The following is a 19800-nucleotide window of genomic DNA, read 5'->3' as shown; positions in this document are numbered from 1 at the left end:
TCAGCATTCAAACAGGGCGTCTATCATGCTTTAAGTTTTCACTTCCTGGAGACGCGGTACTATGGATACCGCGGCGTCCGTTCAGATGGGAGAAGAAGCGACTAAAACAAAGTCAGATAGAGGTTCATTTTCCCGACGTTTTCCACTCTGTAACGTTTTCTTTCATTTGAAATACAAAACAGTCCCTATCGTCTGTTGTTTTCTTTGCAATCAATCTGTGTGAATAACAATGGTAAGTATGCCTCATTGTCTCGCTTGTTTATGTGTTTGACGCAAACGGGGCCAGCTGCTAGCAGGTAGAAACGGTTCATAGTCGCATAAATAAAAAGCTATCCAACAAGCTGACGTGACTGTAGGCCTATATTATGGTGGCTTTTTGACCCACGTCTAGTCCATTCTTATTTTCCTTGAACATTCTTGCACTTGTATCTAATGTGACACTGGACTTTACGGTAGCACTTGTGCAATAGACAGCTCCTCAATGGCTCTATGCTTGGTTTGTTTCTGCGAGTCTTCGGAGTTGCTTTGGACAAAAAGCGTCTGCTAAATGAATACATGTAAAATGTAATGTATATGTAACTGTAAATGTTTTTTATGTTGTTCAAGACCATCGCTATTTTATTTTTTCGTTTTTTCAATTTTGCCATGACATGTAAAAAAAAAACAACAACGAAAAAAAAACCTCTCGCTTTGCAGCTACACAGGAAAGTCACAAAAAAGTATGTAAACGTGTCTCTCGGGAACATATAGGCCTACTCGTGCGAAAACCAAAGTCGGGCAATGAAGATCTGATGCCACCCCTTTTTTGTCTTTTGCGCCTGCTACAAAACTATGTAATTAGGCCGTTTCCACCCTTTGATGCTGAAGCTAGATTGTCAGTGATGGAAGACGCCGATGACGAATTAAAGGAGCATCTACGGCTGCAGTTCCAAGCCTTGCAAGAGAAACAGGCTGCGCGTTTCCAGAAAAGATTACAACAAAGAAGAGAGGTCGAACTGGAAAAAGCCAGTTCAAATCCAGGACTTCTCACCAGTCAGGACCAGCAGGATATCTCAGTGGTGGAAAGTGACCCGGATGGACTAAAAACAAGGTGAAACAAACTACGTGTCAGCATTAAATTATTTAACAATATCATTTCAGCGTTTTTCCCCCCAATAATTGTTTCACTAATTCTTTAGTTACAGTTGGACTAAAAGTGGGTTTTTGCCATTCTTTGCAATACAAATTAGTCGTCAGACAGCACTCTGAACTAGTCCCTCATAATATGACATACTCCCCAAACCCCAGGATTACGAATAAAAGTTTCAGATCACTTTGTTACAATAGCTGAGATTGCTTTGATATGAGAGACCTGATCTCTCTCTTTTATATAACACCCCTTACCTTTTAATGGCTTTCCATCTTCTCAGTCTCGGTCATTTTTCTGCAGAGTGTTGCAGAATGAGAATGAGGTATTGCAGGAGCAGCTCAGAGAGCTGAGGGACGAGAACGGTCGGCTCTACAAACTGCTGAGTGAAAGAGACTTTGAGATCAAGCACTTGAAGAAGAAGAGAGAGGAAGACCGGTTGGCATTAGTGGGTGAGTCTGTCAGACAACACATTGGCACAAGCGGGTAAGCATCAGAGGACAACTTGGAATTAGTGAATGAGTCTGTCAGAGGACTGCTTGGCATAAGCGAATGAGTTGTCTGCCTTTGAAGTGACTTTGGATAAAAGCTTCCACTAAATGAAAAAATGTAATGTAAATGTAAACGTGAACGAGTTTGTCAGATGACAGCTTAGCATTAGTGAATGAGGCTGTCAAAAAACAGGTTGGCATTAGCGGATCAGCGTCAGAGGACAGGTTGGCATTTGTGAATGAGTCTGTCAAAGGACAGGTTGGCATATGGAAATCAGTCTGTCACAATAAAGGAGACTTTACTATGAATGTGGTCAAACAATATCTGCCACATAATTTTCCCCAGTAAAAATGATCTCGTATTGAAAAATTCAAAGCCACTCAGTCCCTGAGTGCATCAGAGCCTTTCAAAATATTAGGAAAATTACAGGTGAAAAATCTTACCAGTGAAAAGACCCAAACCACTGTATAAAACAAACAAACAAACAAAAAAATCACACACAACATTTTTGTTGAGCTGGAAAAAAAAAAAAAATCATTTTTTGAGTTAATTTAGTTGTTTATTCCATCTTAGGCACTGCAGGCATAGCAGGCGATGCTGCAGCGACCAAGATAGTGGAGCTATCAAAGAAAAATCGTGAGCTTGTTGTTGAAATTGAACGAGAAAGAACCAAAACCAAACAAATCCACAACAGAGTTAAAGAGCTAGAGAGGGAGGTAAGTTCGTTTTTATCATTCACCGACACATTTTATCTTTTATGTTAATGAATTTTTCTGCATATTTGATCAAAAGTTATTTTAGTGTAATTCTGTATGTACAGTCCAGCAGACCGGCCTCAGTTGGTAATGACAGTCTCAATCTTTAAACTGAAACTGTTTTGTAAAAAAAGATAAGACTATATAAGAAATCTGGGACACTTTTCAGTTGCAGGCTATGTCATTGCATAACACAGGAGATAAGCCAGGCCAAAAGCTACAAGCTAGGACTACGGTGCACAGTCTTGAGGTAATACAATAATGGTCCTTATCAACTGTGACTCTATAAATAATTACAGATGACCATTTTCCAATGCTTTATGTTGTGTACCTGTCAGCTGTCGCTTGATCACTGAGAAAATGCTAACACCTGCAATTAATGAGAAGCAGTGTATTATGACATTTCTTAAATGTCATCACAAGGCTGTAATTATGAGAACTTTAAGCCCTAATCAAATGTAATTTAATCTAATCTTCTCTAATCTAATCTAATCCACGGCCACTGGTGTGAAAGTTGTATCATTCCCAAATAGAATACTGCTTTTCTTTTGCCTCTGAAACTTCTAACACTGTTGTGACTGTACTCATCAGGAGCACAGCCCACTGGCAAAAACCCTGCAGGAGAAACTGTCCACAGCACAGCTGAAAATGACAGAGTACCGTAATCAGATTCAAGCATTAAAGCAAGATCTCAAAATAGCACATAAGGTTTGTGTCTTTAATGTCAAATATTTTACAGCTTTAAATGTAGACATGAATTATAATGAATGAATTATACAGACATAAATACAAACATTACAATGACTTTGCTTATAGCTTCAGGACAGGAATGCATTCAAAAACCTGTGCAGTTACAGCCAATATAGAACAATCTTTCCACATTTCCTTATGCAGAGTTAGAAATATACACATCAAACATGGTTTGTTTGGTATCATTTTCTTTTCCCCAATAACATTTTGTAGGTTTTAATTAGTGAGGTCGGTGAGGAAGTCAACATCCAGCAGTTGCTGAGCAGTCCTGGGAACTGGCGGGGACGCGCCCAGCAGATCCTGGCCCTTCAGACCAGGGTGAGTCACTCACCTGGACTCATGACACATTCTTCCCACACACAGTCAGTAACCACTTTGGACCCATATAACCCTAGCAACTGAAATGCATAAACAACCCTCACGTGTTCACATAATGAACAATGAAATACCGACTCACCAAACGACCAAGGCAAAGACAATGATCAACCAATAATCAAATCATTCTTCTTTTGCATGCCATGAATGATTGCCTGCTGGTATTTCAATTCTCCACTTAAGTGAGAACTGATTACCTGGATGATAGAAACAATCATAAACAACTGTTATGCAGTTTGTTTATTTTGGTGCTGTAGTGATACTTTGACTCAAATTTTAAATTTCTATTTAAATTTGAAGCAATGTGATTAGCAAATCGCAAAAGGCTGCGATTTAGCATATACGTTAGACGCAGCGCGTCTGACCCAATGTTTTAACTGTCGTGTCAATAGTTTTACAAATTCATGCTGTCCTCCTTGTGTGACAGTCATGGTCATCAATCAGAAGTGCCGTGCTCCTCGCGTACCAGTCATGCTCACCAATCAAAAGTGTTCCAAGGCAACTGTGTGTACGCCCACCAACAACAAACATGTGAAACCCAAGGAAAATGTTACATTCGTAGTGCAGATCAAGGGCCTCCCCAAAACCAGAAGCACCGTTGGACAATTTTTATTTTTTTTAAATAATTATTACTTTATTTATTTAACTTAACACAGTCATAGCTTTGTGATAATTGTTCTGTGTTCAATTGTTCTATGTTCTATGCCAATTAAGTAGGCGTAAGGGATAATGTGCAGCGAACCGCTCATTATTGTGAAATAAACCCCGACAGGGTAACTCGCGTTGCGGCTGCGGTCCTGCTTCACCCTGTCAGGGTTTATTTCGCAGTAAATGCACGTTGGAAGCGTATCTTTAAATTCTCATCCTTGCATTGGAATATAGAGCAGTTAGTATTTTGATGGCTTTTCATGTGGTAAGGCTCCCTCTCAAATCGCAATATCTGTAAGAAAAATTGCAATTAGATATTTTCCCCAAATTGTGCAGTCCTACTTTTCACTGACCTCCAGAGGTTGTGGCCCTCATTGAGTCGATAGAAGAGATAAGATTAATGTATAACGCCTCAGAGTTTTCGGAATGGTGAGATTACAGGTGCGTGAGCTGGAGAGGCAGCTGGGCCAGTCCATCCGTGTGAAGCAGCTGTGTGACCTTAGCATGGATGAGGAGATGCTGGGACATGGAGAAATGTCAGGGAATCAGGACAGAAACCTAAGCCACATCCGCTCCATGGAAAGAAAGAGGAAAGAGAGCCTAGAGGTAAGAGCCATCAGTAAGACTGAACAAATCTTGAATCTTAAGTATTTACTCAAACGTGACATTAAGCTAATGTGTTTAACTTGCCCTCTGAATGTTGACAACTGGTATTCATCTCATGTACAAAATCACCGAACATCTGTAAGTGTATGGATGTGCCTGCTGGGTCTTTGTGTTAGACCTCATGAAACAGGAAAGAAGAAAACACACATCTATTTATGAAGCGCAGACATGTGTTCATGGTTTCTGAGCATGCAAGCTCTTTCTATGCAGATCCCCAGGGGGTAGATCTAACAATTAAGTCCCACCAGAATAAAATCAAAGGTGACACATGCATAGTTAAATAGATGCAAAGTCATATTCTCACCAGGCAAAAGAAAAAAAAGATGGTACACAAAGTAAATGCAGAAATGACAAAAGCAGTTTTTTCTTTCTTTCTTTTTTGTTTTTTCTTTTAATTTTACTCACAGAGCACAGCTAGGGTAGCTTTAATTTGTGAAAGACTTGTGATGTAGTCAAAGCTCTCTCACTGAGGCTGATAGAAGAGAGGAAGACTGTTAAATGTGCTTTTATTGCTCTCTGGGGGGATGACAGAAGCTCATGGCTGATTATGAAGCTCTCCTTGGAGAGCACTCTGGCACAAAGAAGCAGCTGGAGGGCTCAAGGGCCCGGAATAAGGTCCTCAGCACAGAGATCAAAGTCCTGAAAGGTCAGGTTTCCACCCTGCTGGACAAGGGCAAACATGACGATGAACTGGTGGATGCCTTACTGGTAAGAACTATCTCAGGGTACAGTATGTTGTTCAATTTACCAACAACTAACAACTGAAGGGAGATCCAGTTAAGCTGACTCTATAATAATTTATGTTTCCATCAAAGCCTGAAATGAGGATCCAAGATTAGACAGAGATACAGCACAGAGTCAGTTATCTTCAATGAGATATTCCACTCAGAATCACTAATTAAACTTGAGACAATATGAAAATCCAGAAAAAAAATAGTTTTTTGTCCTGGCTTATGCTTGCAGAAGCAGCAGACCCAGCTGCAGTCAATGCTCGGTCGGTTCAGTCAGAAGGACCAGGAGCAAGGAGAGGCCAAGAAAGCCCTGGAGGAGCAGCAACACAATGAGGTGCAGGGGCAAAACTCTCTAATCCAGCAGCTCAAACAAATGGTCTCAGAGAGGGAGGCCAAAGTCCTGGAGCTGGAGCAGGAAATCCAACAGCTAGCTCTCAGGGTAAACAAAAAACTTTTCTATCCCATTCTGTCGGAGGAGGGCAGGGAAAAAAATGCTGAGCAATGTGTAAATTTGTTTTGTTGTTCTGTGACAGAAAGAAGATTTTAGAGAGGCTGAGGTGAATTCTGGTTCCTCCAGAACTTCGACAGGCAGGGAGGAAAACAACAGGAGATCCACCTCTGGCCGGTGGGTGTTATTATTTTATCAGTGAAATAACAGGATACTGTTTATTATGGATTTCTCTTTTATATCTGAGTTATTTTAAGAGTGTGTGAGCTGTGGGGAAAAGGTGCCTTAAGTGTGAGCAAATGTAATATGATGTTATACTCTCCCATTTGGCTCTTTGCTACTAGCTACGGTCACATGCACACATTTTTATCATTCCGATTGAAATCATTCTGATTGCTGATTCCGAATGTACTGTTTACATGAAAGTGATCGGATTGTTTGTGTGCATTTACATGTCACAAGTGTTCAATCAGAATTCATTGCAAATGAGAAGAAATTACCTTGCGCCGACCTGTACGATGTAGTCGAAAGCTATATAAAAATCTCTTAGCCAGTCATATACAGAAATAAATAATGGTAGAGTGGTCAAAAGAACGCTTACTTTCAAGTAGGCCTATTGTAAGGAGCCAGGGCAGCAATAGCTTCACTTCAGGTGAGTGATTTGATCAGTTAATTACTTAAGATAATTCTAACTTTATAATTACAATAACAATTACATCATCTCCGCATGGAATATTCTCCCAAACTTGCTTAAACAGCTTGTTGTTGCGGGATTTGCGCCCATTTAGATGACTATTCTTAATTCTTTGAGAATGTTTAACGCAAACGTGTTAAATTTCTCGCACTGTCTGCTAGGTTTTTTTAAACTCTGTCATGCGTAGTGAAATGTCAATACGTCATTACTTCGCGTATTAAACATGCCCGAAACGTTCCAAGTGCATAAGACATTCCAATTGAGCGCTTACATGGTTCATATTTTCCTATCGAACGGGTTATCAGAAATCTACACCACCTCTTTCAATCCGATTGAATTCTCGATTGGATTGGGGTATTTCATTCTGATCGAAGTGTTTACATGAAGCATTTTCATTCCAATTGAGCTTGAATCCGACTATTAACGGAATATCAGGCTCCATGTAAACACACCTACTGTCTGAAGGAATACATCACAGAAAACAACATAGCTTATATTTGACCTTTGTTATTTGTGCTGTCAGTAGTAAATTCTGCCCAATGAACCAACTGCTTCTTAGAGACAGAAGTTACTCCTTTAGTAGTCTGTTCACGCTCTGTCCGTAGAAATTACAGGTCTATATATCTTCAAACATGTCATAATTTTTGTTGGGATCCTAACATAAATGCATAACAAAGGTGAAGTCTCAAACCTTTTTTTTTTTGGGCAGGTCCATATCTAAACTCGGTCACAAGCTCGTGGAGTCTGCCCCAGCTCTGTCTTCAGTCAGGTCAGTTAGGAAAACTGGAGTTTTGCAAATAGCACTAAGCCATAATTTGGTCCCTTGTGTAAGTAAAACAGTTTGGAGCCCTGTTAAAGTCTCTGGGGAGCATAGGAGAAACAAGGAAAGTCCTAAATTTCAAGAGGATGCACTATCCCATAAGACTATACACTTTACAGTAACAGGTGTGTAAAACCCTTACAGCCAAACCACAATGTATCCTAACTGATGCAGCACCATATGAAACAAAAACTGTTGTGAATGATGTTTTGATAAAAACTCATTGTTATCACAGAGAGTCCAGGCCAGACTCACAGTGTCCTGACTGTGCTGCAAAAATGGTTCAGTGCACTGAGTACAAGACCCTGTATCAGACAACTACTGTAGAGAGAGACCGACTGCTAGAGTTGACGAAGGTGTACCAAACCAGGTATGAAACTAACAAACTAATTTATCCCATCCAGCCAGTCGCATTGTTTGTCTCATGTAAAAGGTGAATAATCATCATGTATATATATATATATGAGATTTAAATTTAAGAAAACTTATTTCGTTGTACAGTTATGTGCTATCCATTGATGGGCTTGACTGATTGTCACTATAACTGGAAAGCACACCATATCCTCCAAATTTGTAAAAAAAACAAAGACAAAAAACAGGTGCATAAATTTACAAAATGGATATTAATTGCTTTTTTTTTTAAACACCGTCAAGTTCTCTGTAGTCGTGATGCCACCAAAGTACGATGTGACTTTCACCTTCAGATATCACTATTTATTTGTCGTATTTGATAAAAAGGCAGGGCTATTTTCAGTCTACAGTCAACCAAGGAAGCAGACCACAGGGTTTAATCAATGGTATTGGTCAATCTGTGCCACAGGGAGGAAGAAATGAAAGAGCGATGCATGGAGGTGGAGCAGAAGCTCCGAGAGGAACGACGGCGTGCTGTGACCCTGGAACAGCAGCTGGAAAACGCTAAGCTTAATTTGGAGAAAGGCATGACTTCACTGAAACCTGGCAGAAGCCAGACAGGTGCCCTGCCAAAATATTTTCAAAAACGATATGATACTATATCATACATTTCACGTTTACGAAAGGTTTCTCATTAGTACATGCGTGTTTATTGTGTATAGGGGCTTGTCCAGTTCTTACTTTTTGGCATGGAAGTCTTCAACATTTTTTCTTTTTTGAGAATATCAGATTTGATATTTGATCAACCTTTCACTGTATTACAGATGAAATATGACAAGGATTATGACCTAGGAGTTGTATAGCTGTGTGAAGCAGGTGCCAAACCAGAACATGGTTCTTTTAAATCACACAGGTGTGACCTACAGCAGCCTTAGTCTCCCAGAAAGACAGGAGTCTGTGTCTCCTCACAGAGCCTCTGATGTGAGTCATGACGCCCAGCTGAGTGAACTAAGCTCACAGTACGTCCCTCTGCTCTTTCTCTCATCCAACTAAAAAACAAGCTAACAGCAAACCAGTACAAAATAAAATATGAATGTCTGCATCTAGATCAGGCACAGGTTTGAGATGTAAAAATAACAGAGGCATTGGCACATGTAGTTCTCATTAATTTATCCAGTTATCAAGACCAAATATGTTTTAAATCTGAATGTATTGTTCTTTAATGAAGACCACACTAAAGAAAAGTCAAAGCTTCTTCTTATGTAAAGGGCAAATTGTTGTGCTGTGTTTTTTTCCCCCCAAAAAACCTCTGTTGAGAAATGTTTAATGAAGATTAATAAACATACAGATACCTTGTGAAACGTGCAGTCCTCCTATGCACTCTTTTAAGAGCACTCTAAGTCAGATGGATTTGTGTACATTTTTTCATTTGTTTCCTCATTTGCTGCTACTTGCTGGTTTAAGACTGAACTGAAGAAAGTACAGACGTTCAACTCTTTTGGGTTTGTCCCTCCAGACTTGCCATCCAGCGGGAAGAGAATGAAGCTCTAAGGGCTACACTGAGGAGCACCCAACAGGAGAAAGAGGAAGACCTGCAGCGCTATCGCCAAACGATGGGCCAAGTCAAACAGATGTTCCTGCAAGCTTTACAGCAGCACATGAAAGATGGCGCTAGCCCAGGATCTTAAGTTCGGGCGAGGTAGCCCTTCCCCCTTCCCTTGCATCCATCACCTGGACACTTCCAAGGCATGCTTCTTGTTGGGAAATGTCCCAGCTGTTCCGGTCTAACCCAGGTCCCTCTTAACCCAGTGATAAATCAATTACCTGTCAGACAGCTCTTTTACTGTGGGTCCTGCAGCAGCTCCTATTAAGACAAAATGAAAGAGTATGGTTTCAGAAGAACCCTGTCAGGTTTATTGGATTAGTGATCATCTGAGGTCAGATAGAGGGTGTAAGGGGAGAATTAAGTTGGCCTTTTTGGCAAACCATCAATAGACTTCATATAAATCTTTGTGCTGTCTTTTTTCAATACACGAACGTATGAAGTCATTTATTCAAATGTGCCCATTGTTTTTGTGTTCCTGAGCTTATATTTAAATGCACGAATCTAGGTGAGATTAAATTTAATAAATATTTTCTACATGCCATAGAGTAATGCATGTTCAGATCAAGTACATTTATAATGAAATAATTGTGTCTTGATGTTGTTCAACAACTTATCCAGTGAAAAACAGGGAGGAAAAAAAATCAGAAATTAATGAAGAGGAAATTATTCCTATCTATTGGCACATTGAGACGGGGACAAACTTTCCTTCCCTCCTCTTTGACGCACACTGCGCATCAAAACTGGACATGAGCATGGTGCGAGGCCAGAAAAGATAAATAATATCATAAGTCAAAGGAAAGCAAAAATAAATTTCCCTTGACGTGTTTAAAAAAAAGAGAGAAAGAAAATTTGCTGTGCATCGTTAACCGTGTGGCGACGAGTGGCTCGAGCCATCGAAAAATGAACATGACTTTGCACTTAGTTCCTGAGACGCTTTACGAGTTCAGCGATGATTCGACAAGCCCCAGAGGAGCGCGAAAGAGCTATCTTAAAAGCACAAGGGAATAGCCAGAGCCCCTGTCATTCGTACTCTCATAACACAAGTTGTATTCTTCCCTCGTGGCCAGAGGGGGTTACGATGCCTCCCCACCCTGTGTTGGTCCAGCAACGCTTAATTTAAAACCGTGGCTGGAGCAGCGTGCTCCAAGTTGAAACGGTGCTCTATTTCGTCTTTCCCGGAACCCTGAGGGACACTGGCAAGCCCACATGGGCCCGCTTCAGTACCACAGCACGACAAAAATATCAAGGAGACTTGGGCACCATGAAAAACGTCTCTATATACCAAGCGAGAGCAAGTAAAAAGCAGCCTGTATTCGTACTGTTCAAACGTAAGGAACGGTTTTGAGCGGGACCTGGCGCTTGACAGGGTGGAGCAGATAGCGGATTTTGTTGTGGTGAAGGTTTACCAATAGGCTCAGTACCACTAAATGCCAAGAGCCATTAAATGTAGTTCAGTTTCCTTTTGCGGTTGACAGGGTCTAACTGCTATAACTGCAAATAATTGTCACTTCAGGTAAATGTTCGTCAGTCCAGGGCACCGTAGTCTACAAGTGACAGATACGTTCTTCTTGTGCTGCATCCCATGATACTGGAATAATATTAAGGAAGATCCAAAATGATGGAATATTAAAGGTCAGACACTGGATACTCTTTTACACGTATGAAAACTAATGCAAAATTATAGTTTGTTACGCAAATATGGATATGTTTGTGACCTCATAAAACCTCGGATTTTTCAGTCATCATTGTAGGCCTACAGCGATGACTCAAAACATGTTACTGTTCTGAAACCAGTAACGGGTACTATCTGATTTAGCTGGAATATTAACACATTTAGATCTGGAGACCAGTTTGAATTAATATCCGTTAACCTGCTATCTAAAATGAGTTAAGACGAGTGTCGAGGGCTAGCGTTTATTAGTTTGTACTGATGGGTCTCCATGTTTACGGTGGCCTCACAGATGGTTGGTTACACAGGCCCTGCGTTATGCCGAGGTGTGAATGTTTTCTTAACAGAATACTATGGGGTACTATCAATTTGAAACGAATTTACTCTTAGCAAACAGATTATCATTGTTTTTCGAGGCGAAATTGCTCCGAGAGGTGTAAGTTAGATTTACTCGCAATAACCCACCAAGCCAAACATACTTGTGTCAACACGGTATACGTAAACAGTCTTACCTATTTGTCATTCCGACTTTGAATGAGACCTTTCTCCATGTTGCTCCTCTAAGGTATTCCCTCGTTCCGGACTAGTGCTCTCTCCAGACCATTGATTGCATCCAGGAACTTAAGTAAACACGTCCCGCTGCGCATGCAAAGGTTAACGTGTGCCATGTCGAGTTTGACGGCGTTGTGAAAATGTGTCGACGCGGAACCGTAGAGAGCGCGCCTGAATGCACTCATTCATCCAGCCCCAAGGGAACTTCTCATTTGCATGCAATGGAAAGAAATAACCAGACACTTCAGCGCCCTAAATGTTTATAGTAAAGCAAAGGATCTGTATCTAACACAAGCAGCCACACACCACACACCTTTTCAGCAAGTAACTCTACTCAAACTGCAAGTGACAGGAGGACAGATGACTGTAAGCTTATGTTATCTTTATCATGGCCTAGTATATGATAACACCAGAAGTAACCATGTTCTTCATTATGCATTATAAATACGGAAGGAGGAACAATATACCCCTAATTTGTCAAGCCTCCAAAATGTTCAATTTAGGAAAATGATCAGCATTTCGTTGGATCCGTTTCTGTAAAAGGTAATATAATAATAATAAGAAGAAGAAGACAGCTTAAGGCTCAGGATGACAGTTCTCTATATGGACACACGCATTTAACTGGAATAATGTTACAGCAGACAGTTGAGGACAAAAAGTTAATTTTAACAGTTAATAACATATAAAGAAATTACATGCAGTTAAAATATATAATTATAACAGGATGCAAGTCTTGCTAAAATGTTTAACTAAAAAAAAAGTAGTTTAGTGTGACGATTCATTTCAGTCGTTTCAACAATTCATTTTTTAAATGTGTGCAAAATATTTTATTTTTCGGTAACACCAACACACCTGATTCTGTTGATTCACACCTGATTTAAAGCAGACGCCATATTCGGTGCTAGAGTATTGCAAAAAAAAAAAGAAGAAGAAGAAAAAAGAAAAAAAGAAAGAACAGTTTGGTCGATTCTTCAGAACTGGGGCTATGAATCACTGGTGTGGCGTCCATGCTTTGGGTTAATGTACGCCACTAGATGGCAGTATAAAGTAAAAGTTTTCAAAACGTAATGACGCCAAATTAATTCTCAAGCGACCAGCTGTGGGTGAAGCTAGAATTAAATACTTTTGTATCCACAGAGAAAATCTGTAAAAGGAAGCTACAGGTGTTTCAAATAAACTGCATGTCTCCACACATAGAAGGTAATGGACATTGAGGATACATTTTGGAATTCAACCTCTGAGCATATAACCACACCAAAAAAGACAAACATTTGCAGTGCCACCCCCTCCCTACACCTCTTTGGTTAGTTTGTTTTCCTCAGCCCATTTCATCCCAAATCTTATGTTGTGTAAAAATAAAAACAGATTTTGTTTGTGAAAAATAAGAAAGTATACAAGGGTATAAAACAGTCACTCTCTCAGTTTCATTGGTCCTGCTGGGTTTTTGTATTTACTAACCACAAAGTCTCTGACTGTCTGAGGAGCACACACTTCCAGTTTTCCGAGCAGAGACCGTCCCCTAATTATGAACATGCCTGAGTCCAACCCACTTTCGGGGAGGGTTGGGCGATGAAACTTTTTGAGGGGGCAGATCAGCTTTAGCTGGGGTGTTGTTGGGTGGGGATGGTGGCAGTTCAAACAAAAACAGCAGGTCTGGGGTCCTTGGGGACTAGTCTTGTGCACCAGTGTTCCTCACCTTTTGCTATTCAGATAGACGCTGGAGGCCGATCCAGTTTGAAGGTTTGTTGGCTGCAGCCTCACCACAGTGCATTGCTGTGCATCATAACCTGGCAGTGGGGTTTTATGAGATGCCTTCTGGGTGGCAGTTGATGGTGGTTATAAACACGCCAAGTTTGTGAACAGATGTGCCATTTCTGTGAGCTGTGTTCAGTGCCCATTACACTGGACAACTCCAAATACATCCAATTCATCCGACTGTACTGGACTGACTGAAAAAACATTCAGTACCTCTCCCCTTTTTTTTTATTCTAATAAACACCCTGAGTTAGACTTCATATGGAGTACGAGATGAGTATTTTGGTCTGATTTATCAAACTGCTGAGTCTCCAAATTGACCTGCTAGTGTTGCGGTTTCACCACAGCTTCAACTTCACAGATGCTTTTTACCAAGATGTCTTTCCACACTCCAATAAGCTTTGACAGCACTGAAACCATCGCCATACCCACTATCATCTCACAATCACCTGCCACAAACAGATCCAGAGTTAGGTAGCATAACCTGAGCAAAAAGTCATTGCTTGGGAACAGAACCATAAAGTTTGCACTTGTTGTCACCCAAGACAAAGGTTAAGAGTTGTTTATTGAGGAGCAGCCTTGAAATGCAAAGTTGTCTGGTTCCCAGGAACCCTGAGGCCAGCTGTGGCCCATTTACAGCCTGTGAGAACTGACATGCTTGTGAATTGCTGAGAATCCCAGGGAATGTAAGTGGCTGAATTGCAATTGTCCCCTTGGGTTGTTGCGACAGTAAAGGTTGTCCCCTTCTTGCCACTAGGTGGCAGCAGTTGTCATTTAGATGTGTACAAAGTTGCAAGTGGAATTAAGTTCATGCACCCTCCAGAGCGCAGTGCATCTCTGAACCACACTGTGCAGCTTGTTGGTATAAAAAAAAAAAAGAAGTGTTTGATTTGATGTGTCAGAAGAAGTGTGGCCAGGCTTTCACTTTCCATGGCTGGACTGAGATATTGAGAATGGGTCAAGGCCCAGTCCAGAGCAGATGAAAATGGTGAAAAGAGAGAGAGAGAGAGAGAGAGAGAAGGTTGTCAGAATCTCTTCTCACATATTGATCTAGTGAAATTAATGCAGTACTTTGTTTTTCACTATGTACAGTTTGTCTGTTGGGGTCCCTGATCACATTATGTTACATCTGGTAGTGTTTTGCATGACAGGTTTTGTATTGGTAATATGACGACCATACAAGTGCAGTGAAAGTATTAATAGTCAAATGAAAATGTTACTATCCCTTAGCTCTCATTAGATTGACTTGACTTGCCAATTGGAAAACATGATGTCATTCCTCTTTGGTGATGTTGTCAATGCCATGTGACACCCAGGATTTGGGAAGTACAGCCCAGTGAGTGAATCAGCCCCATTCAGCGGGCCAGATGTCCTCCTATCGCAGAGCTGTGTGAACGTTTCACACATTATGACCAAGTGACTGACCTAAACAAACAGACGACAGCCATATCAGCCACAATACTTTGAGACTTAACAGCAAGTTATTATGCCATTATGCTTTTTATTTAAATGTGGGTTTTACATACAAGCATCAGTCAAGAGAATTATTCTTATCATTAACAACAAACAGTCAATTAACAATGAACAAGCAACAAACAATCATGTCAACTAAAAAGATGATCCATCAAATGCCAAGTCCTTAAAAATAAGACTAATTGATACTATGTTTTATTGAACTGAACCTCTAATAAAAAATATGACATACTTTATATTTGATTTCTTGATGAATACATGAGACCTGCATTCCACTTGTGACTCAGCCCCTAGGCTAGGATACGTTTCCTTTCACAATTTTGTCACCGTTTTATCCACGTTTCACTTTAGATTATATTTATTTTCTTTCCCCGATGTAAGTAAATGTAATGTAAATGCTTGGTTTGACATTCAGTGTAAATTTATTCCAAACTGTGTTCTCTGTCATTCCGTTTAACTGTGGTCCAGTCATGTAGAGATAAACGGAGGAGCAGAGAGAAAAGAGATTATTCATTTTGATTTTAAATCATAGCTACAAATTTATCAACACTGGGAAAACACAAAAACAATATGCTGAGTGACACAAAAAAGCGAACCTAACAAACTATTCTATATTCCATTTTCAGCAGCAACCATGGATCCCCCCCCCCCCTTCTGTAGTCAAACACTGCAGTCTAAACAAACAATCAGTGTCAAACAAACAAACAAACAAAAACATTTTGAGAACATGACAAATGGCAGATATGTCTAACCTTAAGGCCTGAATATCTTTAAAATATATTTGGCTTAAAGGTAACTCAGAAGAGTCTCCCAAATCTACCACCTCTTTCATAATGGCCAACAAAGAGTACCAAAGCTATAACTTAGTCTTTCATAGTGGCCAACCAAGAGTACCAAAGCTTTAACGTAGTCTTTGATAATGGCCAACAAAGAGTACCAAAGCTATAACTTAGTCTTTCATAGTGGCCAACCAAGAGTACCAAAGCTATAACTTAGTCTTTCATAGTGGCCAACCAAGAGTACCAAAGCTATAACTTAGTCTTTCATAGTGGCCAACCAAGAGTACCAAAGCTTTAACGTAGTCTTTGATAATGGCCAACAAAGAGTACCAAAGCTATAACTTAGTCTTTCATAGTGGCCAACCAAGAGTACCAAAGCTATAACTTAGTCTTTCATAGTGGCCAACCAAGAGTACCAAAGCTTTAACGTAGTCTTTCATAATGGCCAACCGAGAGTACCAAAGCTATAACTTAGTCTTTCATAGTGGCCAACCAAGAGTACCAAAGCTATAACTTAGTCTTTCATAATGGCCAACCAAGAGTACCAAAGCTTTAACGTAGTCTCTTGTAATGGCCAGCCAAGAGTACCAAAGCTATAACTTAGTCTCTTGTAATGGCCAGCCAAGAGTACCAAAGCTTTAACGTAGTCTCTTGTAATGGCCAGCCAAGAGTACCAAAGCTTTAACGTAGTCTCTTGTAATGGCCAGCCAAGAGTACCAAAGCTATAACGCAGTCTTTCATAATGGTCAACCAAGAGTACCAAAGCTATAATGCAGTCTTTCTTAATGGCCAACCAAGAGTACCAAGGCTATAATGTAGTCTTTCATAATGGCCAACCAAGAGTACCAAAGCTATAACGCAGTCTTTCTTAATGGCCAACCAAGAGTACCAAAGCTTTAACGTAGTCTTTGATAGTGGCCAACCAAGAGTACCAAAGCTATAACGTAGTCTTTCATGAGAACATTTTAGGAAGTAGCTTCATGAATGTGCTTGCATACAGCAAACAGAGCCTAAGAAAAAAAGAGACAAAAAAACACCTTTTCTTTAGCCCTTTTTATTTTACTAGATGTGCATTGTAGTCGATCAGAGGCGACTGCTCTAAGACTACACGGGAAGCTGAGCTTCATCTAAAACGTTACGAAAGTTCAATTAAATATGTAATATTGTATTTACATTACTTAACTCTCTTATTACAAATCAATATTTTGGGCTAGAAAGTGTTCAACTTCACGGCTAGTTGGTTCAGCATTAATTTCTCGCAGGTCGTCATAAGTGGAAGCTCGACCCATTTAAACCCATTGACGCTGTGCGTCTCTGGGTTTCAATGGCACCTCAGAATACGCTTTGTTTTCAGTGCAACAAAGCTAGACATTTATTGGACAATATGCTTTTAAAACAGCATTTCCGGACGCACGGCTTCCATGGGAGTCAGTGGCTGTGTCCGAAATGGCATACTACATGCTACTCGCATACTAATTATGACGTAAAAGTAGTAAGTAGTATGCAGTACACTACAGTTACCCGGATGATGTACTACTCTGGCGAAAATTTCTAGTATACATCCCGAGCTCACTTAGCTGACTACTGCATCCCATGATGCAACGCGGTAACCTCTAACTTGACGAAAATTTTCAAAAAACATGGCGGATGGCGACAATGGCAATGTAGTGTAGTGCACTACACGAAACGTCTCGTAATTGTACCATACTGCATACTAGCGTGTGGAGTAGTGTGCAGTACGTAGTGTATACTAGGCTAGTATGTAGTATGCAGTACGCTAGTATGCCATTTCGGACACAGCCAATGAGAGTGCTGACAGCGATTTTTGCATTGAAAAAAAATTCCGCACGTTTATTGGACAGCAGGGTTGATTTTGTGCCGCCTGGACGCCGGGCTGCTGTATATGATGATTGGAGGAACTCTTTTAAATGTCATGGCAACGAACATGACTGACAGCGTATTAAAATTTTACACCGGCGTCGGCGGAATTCAAGCTCGATCTGTGGAGTGTTGGCAGGTGAGGTCATAAGCTTCTGCTCATTTTCTCGCTATATCGCTTCTGTTTGTACATACTGTTAATAAAATTCTAAATATAGAGTTCTTGTCACTCACTATCGTTTCACATTGGTAAAGGTTGATTTTAAGCTAGGTCATAGAGAAGCTAGCAAGCTAGCAGGTTCAAAACTGTAGATGTTGCTAATGTTGTCGACCGGATTTTGGTGAAGTTCTTTGATAGTCTTTCTTATGAAGAGACTCAGAATTAAACGGCAGGGCAGATCAACGCCCAACGTTAATTTAGTTCAAAAATCAGGGAGCAAAGACCGATCATTTCACCTCTCCTGGTATGACAAAGTGAACTGGCTCTCTGGAAGTGCCTTGACTCAGAAAATGTACTGTTGGCCATTGAGAGGAAACTAGTCAAGTCTCTGAAAAAGAATCTGACAGGAATGACAGGGTAACTATTTCCTAGAAAAAGAAAGGAGGGCAGAATACGCATATAAATAACAACAAATGTAATAATTGACTAATTTTATGACGAAGGCCTAAACTGTGCCTCCCCTATTTCAAAGACCATCAGCTGCCACTAAGTGGATATATCCCATTTTCTTTCGACCTTAACACATATTCCTGAAAACCAGTGTGTGGTACTTGGACCTCAGGGAGGACAGAAATTTGTTCTGTCACATTTTTTGTCACTCATAATTTATTAGTATTATTATTATTTTTTTTACTGTTGCCTGGGATGCAGAAGAGCAGGTGTGTGGGGTCACCAAAAGGGCCTTCCCGCAGCAGCAAGAACCTCCACCACCTCTCCACCCCTCTTCATCTCTCCATCTCTCTCCAGCTCTCTCCATCTGAACATCTGAGGAGAAGTTAGGACTGAAATGGAAAAACGACGTTCCTTTGGAACACTGCTTGAGGGCAACTTTACCTCACACACAACGGAATGCATATCGTGAGGCGTGAAAAGCTGGTGACCCAGAAAGTTTGCCGCCAAATGAAAAAGAACCCCCTCTCTCCACCAACCAACCCTTCTCCAGAGCAATCGATTTTGTCTTAAGAACAATGGACTGCCACAACGAGTTAGTGAATGCCACTGGCCAGCTTAAAGAGGAGAGAGAAAGTGCCGGAATAGAGGAAATAACAAATCAATTGCACACACTAACAGCTGGCATCACAGTGGAGATGGCGTTGCCTGACGCAGCTTCGGCAGGATGAGAGATCAACTTGGTTTTCAAGGCTGGTTTCAAAGGTGAGGAGGCAAATTGGATTGTCCCCTTCAGAGCTGTCTCTTCCCAGGCAACCTCTGCGGGGATTTTGGCCTGAGCACGTTGCATCGTTCTCTGAAGCTTAAGGAAAAACTCCCTTTACAGTTTCACTCAAGCTCAGCTGTTAATAGCACCAGAATGCAGTTCAAACGTTAACAGTGGTGCATGTTGTGATGTCGGAAGATTAATCTTGATAAAGTTGCAGTACTATTCAGATAACTGGGAAGAAAGTCAATAAAATATCTAATCTCTCTCCCTCTCTCTCTTCTCTCTCTATACACACACACACACACGCACACACACACAAGTATATATATAATAATAATATTTATGTAGAGCCCAATATCACTATTTAGAGTCTCAAAGGGCTTTACATGTCTATAACAAAGTCAAATCAAAATTATATCATGCATAAGTTCCAGAAAATAGATAAGTCTTTAGTTTTGTTTTAAAGGTATTGAGAGAGTTTGCCTCTCTAACTTCTTTAGGTAGACCAGAGGAAGGGAGAGCAGTAGGAAAAGGCTCGGTTGCCAGCGAACTTCTTTTTAACTCTTGGAATAACTAATAATTCAGAATCTTGAGAGCGCAGGGTGCGAGGTGGGTTATAGGGTATAATTAAGTCAGACAGGTAGGAAGGCGCAAGCCCATGTAAAATTTTATATGTTAATAAGAGGACCTTAAAATCTGCCCTTGCATGAATTATATATATATATATAGGTTTTAATTATTAGTGTAATTATAATTATTTTAATTATTAGATATTTAATTATTTTTATATTATTATTTAATATCTATCTATCTATCTATCTATCTATCTATATATATATATATATGTATATAT

General features: G+C 40.3%; 1 protein-coding gene across 1 annotated transcript; it reads left to right on the top strand.

The window, feature by feature from the left end:
• The first annotated feature begins 881 nt into the window (after positions 1-881).
• Positions 882-9544, top strand: ccdc13 (coiled-coil domain containing 13). The gene is made up of 14 exons (XM_030774791.1): positions 882-1090; positions 1430-1578; positions 2192-2334; positions 2965-3081; positions 3337-3441; positions 4588-4752; positions 5344-5520; positions 5776-5982; positions 6077-6168; positions 7395-7454; positions 7741-7875; positions 8326-8477; positions 8770-8875; positions 9373-9544. The coding sequence occupies exons 1-14, from the start codon at positions 882-884 to the stop codon at positions 9542-9544; spliced, it is 1989 nt and encodes a 662-aa protein (XP_030630651.1).
• Positions 9545-19800: the final 10256 nt, after the last annotated feature.

The sequence above is a fragment of the Chanos chanos genome, chromosome 5, assembly GCF_902362185.1.
Source record: "Chanos chanos chromosome 5, fChaCha1.1, whole genome shotgun sequence".
In the NCBI taxonomy this organism is placed as follows: domain Eukaryota; kingdom Metazoa; phylum Chordata; class Actinopteri; order Gonorynchiformes; family Chanidae; genus Chanos; species Chanos chanos.
Note: the sequence above shows the minus strand (reverse complement) of the source record. Positions and strands in the feature narration are given on the sequence as shown.

Coding starts and splice junctions, on each gene's coding strand:
- ccdc13 (XM_030774791.1), top strand. CDS start 882: ATGGAAGACGCCGATGACGAATTAAAGGAGCATCTACGGCTGCAGTTC. Junction 3,082..3,336: donor ATCTCAAAATAGCACATAAG/GTTTGTGTCTTT, acceptor AACATTTTGTAG/GTTTTAATTAGTGAGGTCGG. Junction 8,478..8,769: donor ACCTGGCAGAAGCCAGACAG/GTGCCCTGCCAA, acceptor TAAATCACACAG/GTGTGACCTACAGCAGCCTT.